At 42.3% G+C, this 13839-nt stretch overlaps 1 protein-coding gene across 3 annotated transcripts; it reads right to left on the bottom strand.

Moving 5' to 3' along the window:
• Positions 1 to 330: 330 nt before the first annotated feature.
• Positions 331 to 13772, bottom strand: LOC133411580 (SUN domain-containing ossification factor-like). Of its 3 annotated transcripts, XM_061694116.1 has the most exons (24): positions 13514 to 13772; positions 10307 to 10421; positions 9334 to 9453; positions 8913 to 9136; positions 8686 to 8787; positions 8438 to 8570; positions 8247 to 8364; positions 8039 to 8163; positions 7884 to 7951; positions 7659 to 7766; positions 7381 to 7486; positions 7153 to 7173; positions 6745 to 6800; positions 6337 to 6419; positions 6080 to 6145; positions 5892 to 5957; positions 5373 to 5460; positions 3789 to 5078; positions 3616 to 3703; positions 3400 to 3504; positions 3165 to 3322; positions 2730 to 2815; positions 2574 to 2617; positions 331 to 2206 (listed from the first exon to the last, which is right to left on the bottom strand). In XM_061694116.1, exons 1-24 carry the CDS (start codon positions 13570 to 13572, stop codon positions 1754 to 1756), a joined length of 3882 nt encoding a protein of 1293 aa, XP_061550100.1. In that variant the 5' UTR covers positions 13573 to 13772; the 3' UTR covers positions 331 to 1753. The 3 variants fall into 3 exon arrangements, with proteins under 3 accessions (XP_061550100.1, XP_061550101.1, XP_061550102.1); XM_061694117.1 differs by lacking the exon at positions 7153 to 7173; XM_061694118.1 differs by lacking the exon at positions 2730 to 2815 and having other exon boundaries at positions 2116 to 2206.
• Positions 13773 to 13839: the final 67 nt, after the last annotated feature.

Raw genomic sequence — 13839 nt, 5'->3', positions numbered from 1 at the left:
CTTTTTTGAAACGTGTTGCAGCCATAAAATTCAAAGTCCATGATTATTTGCGAAAAACAATCAAGTTGAAGATTACACATCTTGTCTTTGTAGTGTATTCAATGAAATATAGGTTGAACACGATTTGCAAATCGTCGTATTCTGTTTTTATTTATGTTGAACACAACGTCCCAACTTCATTGGAATTGGGGTTGAATATTGCACCTTTCAGGAAACCCAAGGGGGCTTTTCAGATCAGACAGGACAAACTTTGTAGATTGAACTAGACCTCGAAAGAACCGTAAACAATAGCACACACCCGTCCACCTTCAAGAAATAAATAAACCAAAATCATACACACACAGAAAATATTTATTTCATAACCTCGGATAAATCCACGGTGCTGGGGGAAAGAGGATTTCAGTCCTTCATTTACAGATAATCTTTGGATGAGGCTGGCCAAGAGAAACCTAGGAATTCTGTTAACAAAATGAAGAGAGAAAAGAGCATCAGCCGTGTTGATCTCACACACACACACACACACACACCCTGCAAGCAAACCCAGTCAGATGAATAAACAGGTTTTAACCTCATTTTGCCCCAGACTTTGTGGATTGTGTGCGCCTGCATATATATATATATATATATATATATATATACATATATACATACATATACATACATATATTACACACACACATAGTGTTTTACATAAAAAGTAAAGCACAATTATTTCTCAACATGTTATAGTTAATTACAATATATTCAATAATAAACCTCACCTTGAGTAATATTCGCTAACGATTAATCAAAGAATGTCTCGAAGTGAATGAAAATCATGGGAGCCCTCCAAGTACTTTTAATGACTCATCATCACACTGAAAATTGTGGTTGGACTGAGTTGTGGGTGAATGTTCTATTTTACCCAACACTGCTCCCTAGCGGGAACATTTAAATACATCCTTGCATTCTGCTGTTTGATATAATCACTTGCACTTAATAATCACTTATCAAAACTGACATCCTATGAATAAGCAAACAGTACAAAACCTGATTTGCTTTTCAACGTCCAAATTCGCAGAGACGGCTTTATTCAGCTGGGGAAAGAAAGTAAAATGCAAGAAGGATGATGTTGTTATTAGTCGTCTGTCATTTACTGTATTTTTGATCATTTATGTACCTGTAATTTTTTTAGGTTACTATTTTAATACTGCCAAATTGTTTTTGATGTTTAATTGTGAACTGTACAGTACTTTGTAATGTTTTGAAAAGGGCTTTAGAAGTTATGTTTTTTTTGGGGGAAATGTGCAAATGAGATGGATACATTTCAAATCTACCACTTTTTTTGCTTTTGTTGTTAATCCACGAAGCTGCAGCATTAAACAAATATAAATGAGATGTTTCTCGAAATGTCATCAGTAACAATAATGCATGAGTACGGTTGCGTATTTTCACACATGGAAGTATGAATCATCACTGTATTATTTATTTTTCGGTTGGCTCGAGAGTTACCCGAAAGATAGCATTCAATGTTCCACATTGCATGTTCTTCATGTTCGTCACTTTTTATCCAAAACAATTTGGAAAAGTTTGACTTGGAAGCTGGAAAGACAACAGATAAAAATGTCCTAACAATGACGACGACATAAAAAAAAAAACGGTAGAAGTGATGGCATTGTCACCTCTTGTTCCAACAGGAACTAACATCACCAGTCATGCTCTTTTACAAGTTTAGCCATGTGTACAAACTTGCAGTCTTTGTCCACTGTCCATGTCAGACAGGTCCCGAGAGAGGGATTTTTAGTCCAAAAGTCCCAGAGCTTGGCTTTGACTTCATGTTCATGATGTCCTGTGTAGCAGAGATGGACAACGTATTGCTTTTGTCTGTGTGTGGAACCTGAAGGAAGTCCACTACGGCACAAGTGGGCTTGGGACGCCTGCATCTTAACGCCCTTTTCTCTGCTCGGGTCTTGGGCAGAGACAGATCGTCACATATCCGAGAGCAGGCGGTGGTGATTCCACAGAAGGACGGATCGTCCGAATGGGAAGATGTCTCCGAGCTGCCCTCTGATGGAGAGTCTCTAAAGTTGGGCAGGAGCAGCGTCCTCGTCAGGGAGGCGGGCTTTGTAGTGACGGGCGCGCCGTTCCATACGGCGGCTCCGTTGCAGGCCAGTGGAGCGGCGTGAAAGGACGTCAGCGTCTCCACTTTCACCTTGTGGCGTCTTTTCTGAATGGGGACGGGTTGGGTTGAGATGACAAGAGGCAGAGGTTAGGTCCCGTTCACAAGTTGACTTCCTTCGTAGGACATCACATTGTGTTGCGCTGACCGTTTAAAATGTGTCATTGTTAGTACTGGGCCATTTTAAGAATGCATTTCATTGGGCTCTCGATTGGCTAAAAGGCTGTTGCTTTGGCCTGTACTTGTGATTCGCGTTGTTTTGTGGACGGCAATAGTATGAAGCAATTTATCGTCTTTTGCATTCTATCGACAAACCGCATAGATGTCAAACTTAAAGGTCACAGACCATAAAACGGGGGAAAAATCTGGATTTTGATGAAAGGTGACCTTGAAGTGAACCATGTTGTCTATGCACCTTTCGGTTAGCTTGACTCTCCTCCGGATGAAGACTTTCGGGACCTGTGAGCCAAACAATGATGTTAATTTCTCCTGAAAAAAAAGGCTACAGATATACATTTCGTCGTCAGACAATCAGGAATGAGAAATATATCCAATTCAAGCTCATCTGTACCTTTACTAGGCACTAACTGGAATGAGCTGATTAGTGGGTAGGATGCACTCCTCCTCAAACTGCAGTCATCACCGGAGGTGAAATTTCTTAAGAAAATCGCCACAGATGAAAAGAGCATATTTATTGTGACATGATTCACTGTAGATGGATTTTGCTGAGTATTATCATCAATAAATAGCAGGGCAACATGAGTTGTTCTCCGAAAGGGGAAGCAAACCCTATTTTTTTGTTGTTGTTGTTGTTTTTTTTTGCAAGACTACATTGTATGTTCCACCACTAGTTCTTTAGTTCTTATTCCACAAGCGCAATATTAATCGGAATGCCGTATTTGGACTAGTGGTGGAACATTCATTGTCGTTTCGCCCAAAATATATTTTTTAAGCATTTTATATCTTTTCTTAAAAAATAAATGGCAAGATGCAGTTGTGCTCGTACCTCTCGGGACAGCAGTAGCTGTAGCTGTTCGCCGTGGGTGGCTGTGGCTCTGCATTCGGAGGCGTGATGGAGACGCGGCAGCGGTTGGCAAACAGCGCCAGCCCGAAACACAGACTCAGCAGCAGGCACAGCAGCAGGTAGTTGTGCCGGTCGGACACCTGGGGAGACAACCACTCACCGTGATGGAAACGCTGCCTGAGCGTGGGTAGGTGTAGCTAACGCTGTTAATTGCTACCTCGTTCTGCAGCTGGCTGACTTGAAGCGACAGGTTGAGCACCATCTGAGTCACATTCTCCAGCTGGCCTTGCAGCAACTGAATGGACTCCGTCTGACGCTGGTCCTGCGTGAGAAAAGTTGAATTTTTACAGTCAATGAAGCATCTGACCACGTGACGTAGCACGATCCAATTTCCAAAGTTCCCTGAGAACAATCAATGAGAAATGTCGCTCACTTGCTCCTCTGCAATTCTGGAGGTATTCTGGAGTTTAATAATGGTTTTGTTGAAAGCCTTCTGCATCTCCTCCATCTGCTTACGATATCTTGCAATAAAAAAAAAAAGGAAAAACAGGGTTTCTCCTTGCACGACACCAAAGCTAGCAACTGTGCGTTATTTCTTCCCCTCACCTCTGGCTGAGCTGCTCCAGATAGCGCCCACTGAGCGACATATTCATCTCAAGGGCCTTAATGCGGTTGTTGAGTCGCATGAACACCGACTCCTTCTGGCCGGAGCCGTGCATCAGGTTGCCGTTCTGTTCTGTGCCGTTCGGAGGGTCTGCGTAGATGTCCGAGAGGGACGGTGAGGGGGATGTAGAAGGCAAAGGAGGGAGAGGAGGGGTAGAGACATCTTCTGTCAGGTCCTCTGTTTTGCCATCTTTGATGACTGCGGCGTTACTAGAGAGCTCAAGTTCGATGGGGGTGTGTGGAGCAGGCTGGGATGGCTCAGTGGGAAGAGCGAGACTGTCGAGTGCAGCTGCTGGGTCGGGGGACCGGTCTACCTGAGGAGAAGCAGTCCGGGACTCACCTGTCATGTCAGGATTTGGGACGGAGTCATTGAACACTATGTTGGCCTTTACTTCTATCGGCGCCACTTTGCCGTCATCCGCTGCGGTTCCGACGATTGCGCTGCTGAGAGGCACTAAAGCCTCCGTATGCTTCTCCACAGCCAGCATGTCTTGGCTCGCTTCTGAGCTTAGTGGCTTTGCTGGAGCCTCAGAAGAAAGCACTGGCGTCTCAAACACAGTCGGGTTGGCAGAGGATGAATCAGTGGTGGCGGCTTTGGGGAGGCTCGATGTTTGACTGGGCTCCAGAAGAGGAGGTTCGGACATAGATTCACAATGGGATTCTACTGCAGTGTCCTCTGGAGGCTGAGGTGCTTCTGACAGGCGGGCTCCACTTTCTGGCTCCCCCCCGGGAGCTTGTTGTTTTTCATGGGGCTGATGTGGCTCACTGTGATCCTGCTTGGGTTCAGGACCGGCGGAGGAGGGTGAGGGTGGGAGCCATGTGGGAGTGCGGATAGACGGAGCCATTTGCTTTTTGTCCACGGATTGGCATTTCCGTCTTTTGAACAGCAGCACCAAACATTGCTGCTGCAGATACTCCTGAAGGGAGGTTGCACACGAACAAGAGGAAAAGACAGGAAGACGTGTGCAGAAGTCGACGTTTTGTGGTTCATTGCGATCCATTTTCTCTCTCTCCCCTTCTAACTCATCCTCTTCATCCAAAAGTGTGATTGTCGAGCTGATCGATTCTTCTTCCTCTGGCTCTAAAGGGATGACAATTTGTTGTTTCAGTTGGGGAGGCTGCCGTTCACTACGATCGGCTGGCAGCAGTTCGGGGACAGCAGTTGTTGAAGATGGGGCACCGGTTTCAGTGATGTCTGTGTCTGGAGAGAATCTTGCCTCTTCCAACTCCGAACTAAAAGGAGCAAAAACAATGACCACGGACGTAACACATAGAGTGTATGTAGTACACATCATATATTTTCATACCAAAAACAAAACAAAAAAGTTGTAAATGTGTTTCAGGCCATATGACAGTTACATTGGAATTATCTTAATCTCACATTTGAAAGTGAAAGGATGATAATTTGCTTATGTAAATTGGTTGACTCCTGAACAATTTGACCTCTGACCAATTTGACTTCTGAAACGATGGCTCCGTCCCAGGATAGTTACGACTGACGCAATGAGGCTTCTGACAGGTACTCACACGGTGGATGGGGCTGTGACGGGACTTTGAGTCATCGTTTCATTAGCATCAGGCCCCTTCACGCTCACATCCTGGGATGAAAGGTTTCCTACAAAACACACATGGGAAATATTAACTAAATTATATCCTTTCAGTGTCCTATTAACTGGACAATGAACAGCCCACAACATAGCCAGACCCACACAATCTAATGTTATCCAATAGAACGACTGACACGGGGGAAGGTATTAATTTAACACGGTTCATAATGGTGTCGTTTTGTTTCTCTGATTGCGCATGTTTACTGTTGAGCACTTTTATCTCTGGACGAAGGTTTCGAACACCCCAAACATTAGATCTCGTTCTCACACGCTGGGTAGGTGTACCTAATGTAGTGTCTGATAAGTAAGAATCGGAATGGCTGCCTCATTTCACGTCTAAAAGGATTCAATCTCCATAACGACAGAGGCTGAGGGTAGAACACGAAAGTATTGCTGCTATTAAGATTCTCCAAATGTATGGTTGATGACTGGGACATACCTTCCATTTCAGAGTTGCCACCAAGAACATTTACTGCGATATTATTGACCATGTTCAAAATGACATCTGAGGAGAAATTACAACACACCACAAGAATTAAAAGAAGAGTGTGAATGTATAGGCACTCTTTTTCAGTCATCTTTATGCATTTAAAAAAAACAAAAAAACAATGGCTGTTGTTTTCTAACCCTTAGCCGAGCCAATCAGATTCTTGGAATACTTGACTTCACCAGGTCCACAACCGGATGCATGATCTGAAGGAGGAAAACATTCCTGCTGACACAATATTTACGCCGCACAAAATGACATGAATAAAAACATTAGAGGAAATCATTCCTTCAGTCAGTTTCATTTACCTCAAGTCGTAAACCTATCAATATATAGTTTGAATGCACAAAATGAACAGAACTCTACCTGCATAAAATACATATAAACATATATATACCCAAGTCATCATCCTGATCTTCGGGTCTTTCAGAAGGCTCAGCTATTTCCTCATACTCTTCCACCATGCTCGTCCCAAATATTCTGCAAAAAGAAAGCAATTCTCTAAGTCAGAAGAATCCGAGTGGCAATTGCCCAGAGTCAACTCCACATGATGGTCAGATCATTTCAAACCAAAGTCCATGGGAGAATTACAATCAATAACTATTACAACTACTGTTTTTTGTTTGTACTTTAACTCTCAAGATTAAGACTTCTTAACTGTCAGAAACTCTTCTTGACACGTGCAGCAAAACAATGGATTTACACATTTAACCAATCACATAAGTGGACACTGAACACCCTTCTCAAGCAAATCGAAATTGGAAGCGTATTGATCCGTGTGTCAAGTGGCCTGAATATTACGTACCTAATGAGACTGAGGGGGCAGAAATGTTCAGAGCCAAAGTGAGAGAGCAGCTCAACCTTTAAAAACAGAGGACAAATAATTCACATATTCTAACAATTAGACGTGACGATGATATTCATCAAAGGCATTTATCTCATCCGTGTTGTTATTTGTGAACCGAGACGAGTGGCAGTGATTTAAGAATGATTTTCGTAGTGGGTAAGTGGGATCGTTTCACGTAACATAATTATTTGATTGACATTGTGTGAGTTTCACAACGTAGGAAAATTGATTGTCGTTTTGTTAGCAGCATGTTAGATTTGAAGCTGATCAGCCAACAGGACGAAAATGTTAACAAAATATGTTCCCTTCCATGAGTCCTATTGAATTCAGTCAATTCTCAGACAGCTACACAAAACACAGGCTAACCTTTATGTACTTGGTGAACATCTGAAGCAAGAGAAAGAGGGGGGGAAGAGAGGAAAACATTATAAGCTTTATGGATGCACTGAAAACAGTTTCAGGGAGAGAATATCTCACAAGCTGCTGCCATTGAAATTAGGTAATTAAGTTGAATAATTATATTGTTTCATTATATAAATTTTGAGCACCTTAATAACAAAGAAAAACAAATGGCGGGGGAAAAAATGCGCATACCTTCACATATTTAGCATAAAGCTGCTCATCCAATGGGAAGCTCTGGACCGTGCGTTCGTCTCGGGCATGAAAGGTTCCCAACTTGAGCCATTTGTTGGTCGGGTATCTACACGAGTACATTCACAAACACCGCAAGAAAGTGGGCCTGTTGTTTGATAGCTCATTATTCAAAATAATAGTAACAATAATTTTTTTTTATTTTTTTTAAAGTCGTATGAATAAAATGAGTGTCAAATTTCGTAACGCATGTTTGCTTCACAAAGTATGTTGGGGTCTACCTGTCACTGATAGAGACAAGAAAGTCTTTGGGTGTAGAAGAAAAAAGCTCAAAATTGGCAATATCCAACTGCTTCACCTGAACGGGCTCACAGAGCTCAATGATGAACCTTGAAGGTAATAACGCAAACACTGACATTCATTAACAGCTCACACGCTCACATTCCTCAACTACTATCCAGGTTGATTTCGAAAAGACAACTGGTGCTTGGCGCCAAAACACATACCAGATTTTATTACTGCAGGGGTTTAGCATGTACAAGTCCATATTCTCCTTCAGTATGGCTGAAGTGCTCTGGAAGGAACAAAAAATATACAGCAGATATAAATAGCATCAGCTTGATTGGTCATTATGCGGCCGTGGTAGTGTCGCAAAACGTACCTTAGCTTCTGGATTAGCCCCAAGAATCTTAGCGCCACACTCCACGGAAGCATAATTGTTGAAGTTTTTTTGGACCTTCTTCACCACACTGGAACCCCCATTAGTAGAAGTATGTGTGGACAGAGCTAAAGACAAAGATTACATCATAACATTTCTTGTTTGAGCTAAGACTATTCTATACAAGGAAAATCGAGATATACAATCTTACTTTTTTCATTCTCCACCTCCATCATTTTGCGTTTCCACTCATCAAATGTTGGGATGTCCTCTGGGTCTTTGCTGTTCACACTGGGCTCTGTGTCCATGGTGACCGCAGCACTCACATCCTATGAGGGAGAAAACAAAAGTTGCTGGGATGCCGCCACGGGTGGTTGAGGGGGCGGTGGCCATGTTACTTACTTGCTCGCTGAGGGAGTGCGACATGTTCCCATCCAGATGCCGGCCCTCTTGGGCACTTGGAGGAGGGTCACTGTGAGTTTTGGTACCGGTAGTGTGAGCATTTGACATGTTTTCCAAAACTGCTGGAGGACGCCTGCAGGAGCGCAAAAATCATAGTTAACATTCATTAGAGTTCAAAGCCCAACACCAAAAACAACAATTGATTCATTTTATCCGGAAATAAAAAGCTACTAAATTTAGCTCACGACCTGTCGTGATCATAGGGATTTGCCTCTTCTTCACATTCAGCAGGTGGCGAGTCAGAGTCGAGGGCCTCAGGATGCGCTTCATCCTCTGCATTGTCTGAAGCACTAAGATGACATGAGCAACTTAAGAGTTTTGCAGTCTATCAATTCAACAGAAAAAGACGGCACTTGATGTAATATCTTCATTTGGAAAAAATCTGAACTGAGATGTGATTAATGAAAAGACTTGCCTGACTGTAACGGTGTCTTGAAATTCAACAATACCAGGGCTGTGATTGTCCTCAACAGCGGATTCATAGAGCGTATCGGAAGACATAATGAGGACAACTGATTCTTGGTCTTGAGCAGTGGGTGCATCGAGCTTTTCCGTTTCTAAGCGTCGCTCATCTTCCGGCTCTGGCTGTGAAATGCCATTGTTGACCTCTAACGCTGTGGGCTTGTCCAATTCTGGGGCCTGAAAGACAAATGCCAAGCAAAACTCCTGAAATGTTTGACCCGGTGAGTCAAACCATGCATGCGTATTCTACCATTTGTCCTGGTCACTGCTAACTGAAGCCTATACCCGGTGACTTTGGGTGAGAGACGGGTTACACCCTGCCCTTCATTGGTGAGACTGAGAATAGTAACGACTGTACTTGACATTGAATTCACCTTTGAATGCGTCTCTTTTTTGCCCATGGCCTGTGTAGACTGCTCCTCTTTTCGATGCTCCTCTTGTGACTGCTCATTTTTGGACAAGGACCGGGGGAGCAAAGCCGAGCTCTCGTCATCCTGAAGACATCATACACATTTTGACACATGGCCAAATGGTAATATAAGACAATCCTAAACATCAATATTTAATACTTAGTTATACCGAGACCCAATTACAATATTCCGAGGGCATTAAAAAAGGAGAATATTTTTTAAAAAACATCCCTTATATACATTTTTTTGTTATTATCATAACAGCATTCACGAACTTTCCACTTCTGTAGGAATATTACTAGACATGTTCTGAAAATTAACACAAGCTGTCTTAAAATGAAGAGGCAAACTATCATTTATGTCCACTGGCCCTGCAGCCGTAACGTGCAAGTACGAGGGCATTTGGGAAAGTTACAGTCAGTTGAGCGAGAATGTTGATATCTTCAACAATTGATGAAAAAAATGATACTTGGCAAATTGAAGATGAAGACAGAGAGGAAAAGCAACAGTTAAATAACTGTCTGACACTGTCAATCAAAACACAGTTAACGGTATTATATTTGTAAAGGCAGATTTTTTTTTTCACCTTTTGCATTGGACCTTGTAAGAGAGAGTTCAAATGGAAACGCCTTCAAGCGCCATTTAAAACAAAAAATAAAGCCACGCCTGCCGAACAGGGCGACGTTTCACGGTGCCTTTCCAAATTGTGGACTTGAATGTTTTTTAACGAAATTGTTTTCTTGCCGTTGTCTGATTTTGCGATGAACTGATATCAAAGACCTATTTAAAACAACTTTTCAAATAATGCATTTGAACTCTTCAAGTGTATCTGCAGTTTCTGAAGGAGAGTGCCTATATTACAAATACTATTTTATTAGGTTACACTATGTTTGCCTTTCAAGCTTGAGGAATTTTACTGTGATGCTACTGTTGCGACCTCGTGTTGACGATGAGCGTCTCCTGACTCTTCCTCCAAGATGATGTCCTGCGAAGGCTGCGACCTTTGGGCCTCCTGGTCTGGCTCTGTGCAATCAACATGGCAGCTAGGAAACCTGCCGGATGAAGAAGCAACGTTCACTGACTGACTACAGTACACGTTGCTTAGAATAGAGCGCAACCGCCAAGGTTAAACGTGTCAAAAGACGCACATCACAAATGCACATAAGGCAACTATCAGTAAATAGTGTGGGACACTTTGAGCCTGCTACCAATTCATTCACTTTATCTTATGTCCTATATAGGAAAAACATTGGTAAAGGAGAACAACTTGGAAATCAACTAGTATCACCGAAAATACCGTGTTTACTGCATGTTTCATTAACTCATTCACTGCCATGGACAGCTGTTGAATTCAAATATACACATTAACATGGAGGGCTGGCAGTTATTTTCAGAAAAACATATATTAAGGTAGGAAGGGACAGATCATCATGGCTAAACCAGGAACACTAAATATTGTGTGTGTGTGACAGACTGAGAAAGTCCAGGTGGCTTGTAACGCCATGTGGCTAATTTATCTTATCTGTTTGGAAAGTCAGGGAGGGCAGGCTAATCCCAGAAAATATTCTGAGAGGAAAATTATTGGAACAGTTAGGCCAATTCTGTTATTTTTGCTGTAGATTTATGGGAGCTCATCGAGCAGCAACACAACGACCCAAAACGCACCGCCAAAACAACAAAAAAAAACAAAAAAAAGACTAGGTTTCCCATGTAAATATCCAGACTTAAACCCTATAGAGCATGCTTGCCTCAACTAAAGAGGAGACTACAATTAATAATCCCCCAAAACAAACAACCACTGAAAGAGGAGGCAGAAACCTGCACAGGTGTCAAAGTAATTAAGTGCTGTGCAAAAATTGCAATTGCAATAATTGCAGAAAAATTTAATGTTCTTCTTTGAAATTTGTCCCATAGCCCTTACTCTACTAGTTGAGTAGTTGAACTTTACAAGCAAACCAGGACATTATCTCGATTTGATTCAGGATTCTGGGTCAAATACTAAATTTGGCTACTGGGTTGCTTTGCGTGAGCTATTGTAATAGATTACACCAGTTTTCTATTAAAAATTACCAATTACAAGTGCCAATAAGGTTTGGGATTCTAAATATAATAAATAATTAATGGGGTACGGGAGAATGATTTAAAGCAGCACATGAATGATTGCGGATGCTACATCTTAACTAGTGCGTGATCAACAATGTTTTTTTGTTTGTTTTTTTTTTAAACAAATAATCTTGTGTAGAAGTGTAATAAATCTAAATAATGTCTACAATGCTTATGCATACATTGTCTTTAAAATTATTATGCATGTCAACTTTAATGGGTCACATGTTAAAGATGACTAAGTGGGCAAGCTGATACGAAACCAGTGACAGATAGAGAAATATCCTCCCACAGGTGCAAAGGTCAATATAACGTGTCCATTCGCATCGAACTTGACTTCAGATAATCAACGAGTCAAATTAAGACAAAAGATCACTCAAAAAAAAAAAAAAAACCTGTTATTACACCGTGACCACTTTACATCTCAGTCTTTGACAAGTTAATGATTTTTACTTCAGCAAAGATTTCTTGCCTTTTTTCAATTCATGTAAAAATGAAAACGAACAGGTGCATATAACAAGCATGACAAGAGCTCAACGTTTCAGTTGGCTACTGTGCTAAAATTAAATGGAGTGATAATTTAAGATGAGAGCAGCGATGAATGGGGTCGCGCACCCCCCCCCCCCCCCCCCCCGTAACTTGTCGATCCGAGTTACTGGAGTTTTTCAGCAGCAAAACCTGCTGCCATCTTCAGACCACAAAGTATGACAAACACTATTTACAATTCATTAGACAGACAGATAAAACGGCTGGTCTGACACTGCATTTTACAGCCTGAGTTCTTGAGACTTTTTTTTTTGTCATTCAAGATCTGTTGACCGAATTTCATGTTGTGAAGTAAAACAATCTTCCGGGACCGAAGTTCCAGGAGATGCTACCAAGCCCATCCATCCATCCATTTTCTGAGCCGCTTCTCCTCACTAGGGTCGCAGGCGTGCTGGAGCCTCTGGCAGCTGTCATCGGGCAGGAGGCGGGGTACACCCTGAACTGGTTGCCAGCCAATCGCAGTGCTACCAAGCCAATTGTTCTAAACATTCTTCTCAGATGTCAATTTTCACAAGGATGAACACAGCTGAAAACATTGCAGAGTTTTTTAGTACAAGAAAGTGCTGGTTATTTGTCCTTACATAGTTTTGTTTTCAATATTTCAACCGGACAAATCTAAATAATCACGCTTTCGCTTTAAAACCTCACCACTGTTATTGTTAACAAATATATATAATTTTAAAACCTTGTCCTCAGTAGAGACTTTCAAATGAATAACGTAGGCCAGGTCAATATGACCAATACTTGCAATACTTTTTTTTTTTTCCAGAAAATAAAAAAATATTTTTAAAAAGTATTAGGATGCTTCACACTTGACTTCTTCAACAACTCAAAATGTGTTTCTCCATTAACTTTCTACAATATTTTGGAGTGTTTTTTTTTTTTTTTTTTTTTTGTACATTTCTTCATGAAAACCTGACTCACACTATCAAACAAAGGGCAAGACGGTCACTTTTGTTTATCGTGTTGCAACATCACGAGCAGGACACATAATCACCGATGCACTGCAATCTCTCTCTCTCTGTGTGTGAGTGTGAGTGTGAGTGTGTGTGTGCGTGTGCGTGTGCGCGTGAGCTCTGCTCCCTCACATTTGACAGCAGATGCATCCGGTTTCCAGTGCCACTGACGTCATGGGGTTTTAATCCCCACGAACCAAATCTGCGCTGCGTTGACGTCTGAAATCGTCAAGTCGGGCGTTTGTCCGTGGGTAATGTAAGGATGATTTCGGCATTCAAAGAGAGACAATGTCGCGGCCGGTTTTATTCAAACAAGCTGCCGACAAGCTCGCGGGGCCAATGAAGAAGTAGCCAGGTGCCACATCACAACATAGCTGGCTAACTAGCACAAGCTAAACGCCGAGTACGTAGTTTAGCCGTAACCGACTTCATGTCAACAACTAGCTCTCGGTTTGTTTGTTTGTTTGTTTGTTTGTTTGTGAGCGTTTTTATCTGACTGCGAAATAGTAACCACCGGCGAGAAAAATGCTGTAACTTACCAAAATATTAGCGAAACATAAAGCCACAGTGTCACCACTCGCCATGTTATCATCTTCATCCCAGTCCTGTCGGGAAAGACATTCTCGGCGTGCTGGTACAATGCGTCAAATTGGTCCACGTGTGCGTCCCCTCTGCTGTCCGGCTGGCGAAAGTCAACTTAGCCAATTTCGCTGGGCGAGTTGCGGTCGCTCGCAGTTGCAGCTGCTTGACAGCCAAACAAAACCAACAACCTGCTGCCGCCCACTGTCATTACGTCACGGCCGGTCCTGCCAATGGCAACGCAGCCAAACGACTGCGCACTCCGTACTGGATTGATATTGGGAGC

The sequence above is a fragment of the Phycodurus eques genome, chromosome 13, assembly GCF_024500275.1.
Source record: "Phycodurus eques isolate BA_2022a chromosome 13, UOR_Pequ_1.1, whole genome shotgun sequence".
Classification (NCBI taxonomy): domain Eukaryota; kingdom Metazoa; phylum Chordata; class Actinopteri; order Syngnathiformes; family Syngnathidae; genus Phycodurus; species Phycodurus eques.
The sequence above is the reverse complement of the archived record's forward strand: the minus strand, read 5'-3'. Positions and strand labels throughout refer to the sequence as shown.

What these genes read in the sequence shown, in the direction of transcription:
- LOC133411580 (XM_061694116.1), bottom strand. Translation starts at nt 13,572, where the DNA reads ATGAAGATGATAACATGGCGAGTGGTGACACTGTGGCTTTATGTTTCG. An exon ending in TATGTTTCGCTAATATTTTG is followed by an intron (nt 10,422 to 13,513) that starts GTAAGTTACAGC and finishes TTCATCCGGCAG; the next exon opens with GTTTCCTAGCTGCCATGTTG. An exon ending in ACGCTCATCGTCAACACGAG is followed by an intron (nt 9,454 to 10,306) that starts GTCGCAACAGTA and finishes TGATGTCTTCAG; the next exon opens with GATGACGAGAGCTCGGCTTT.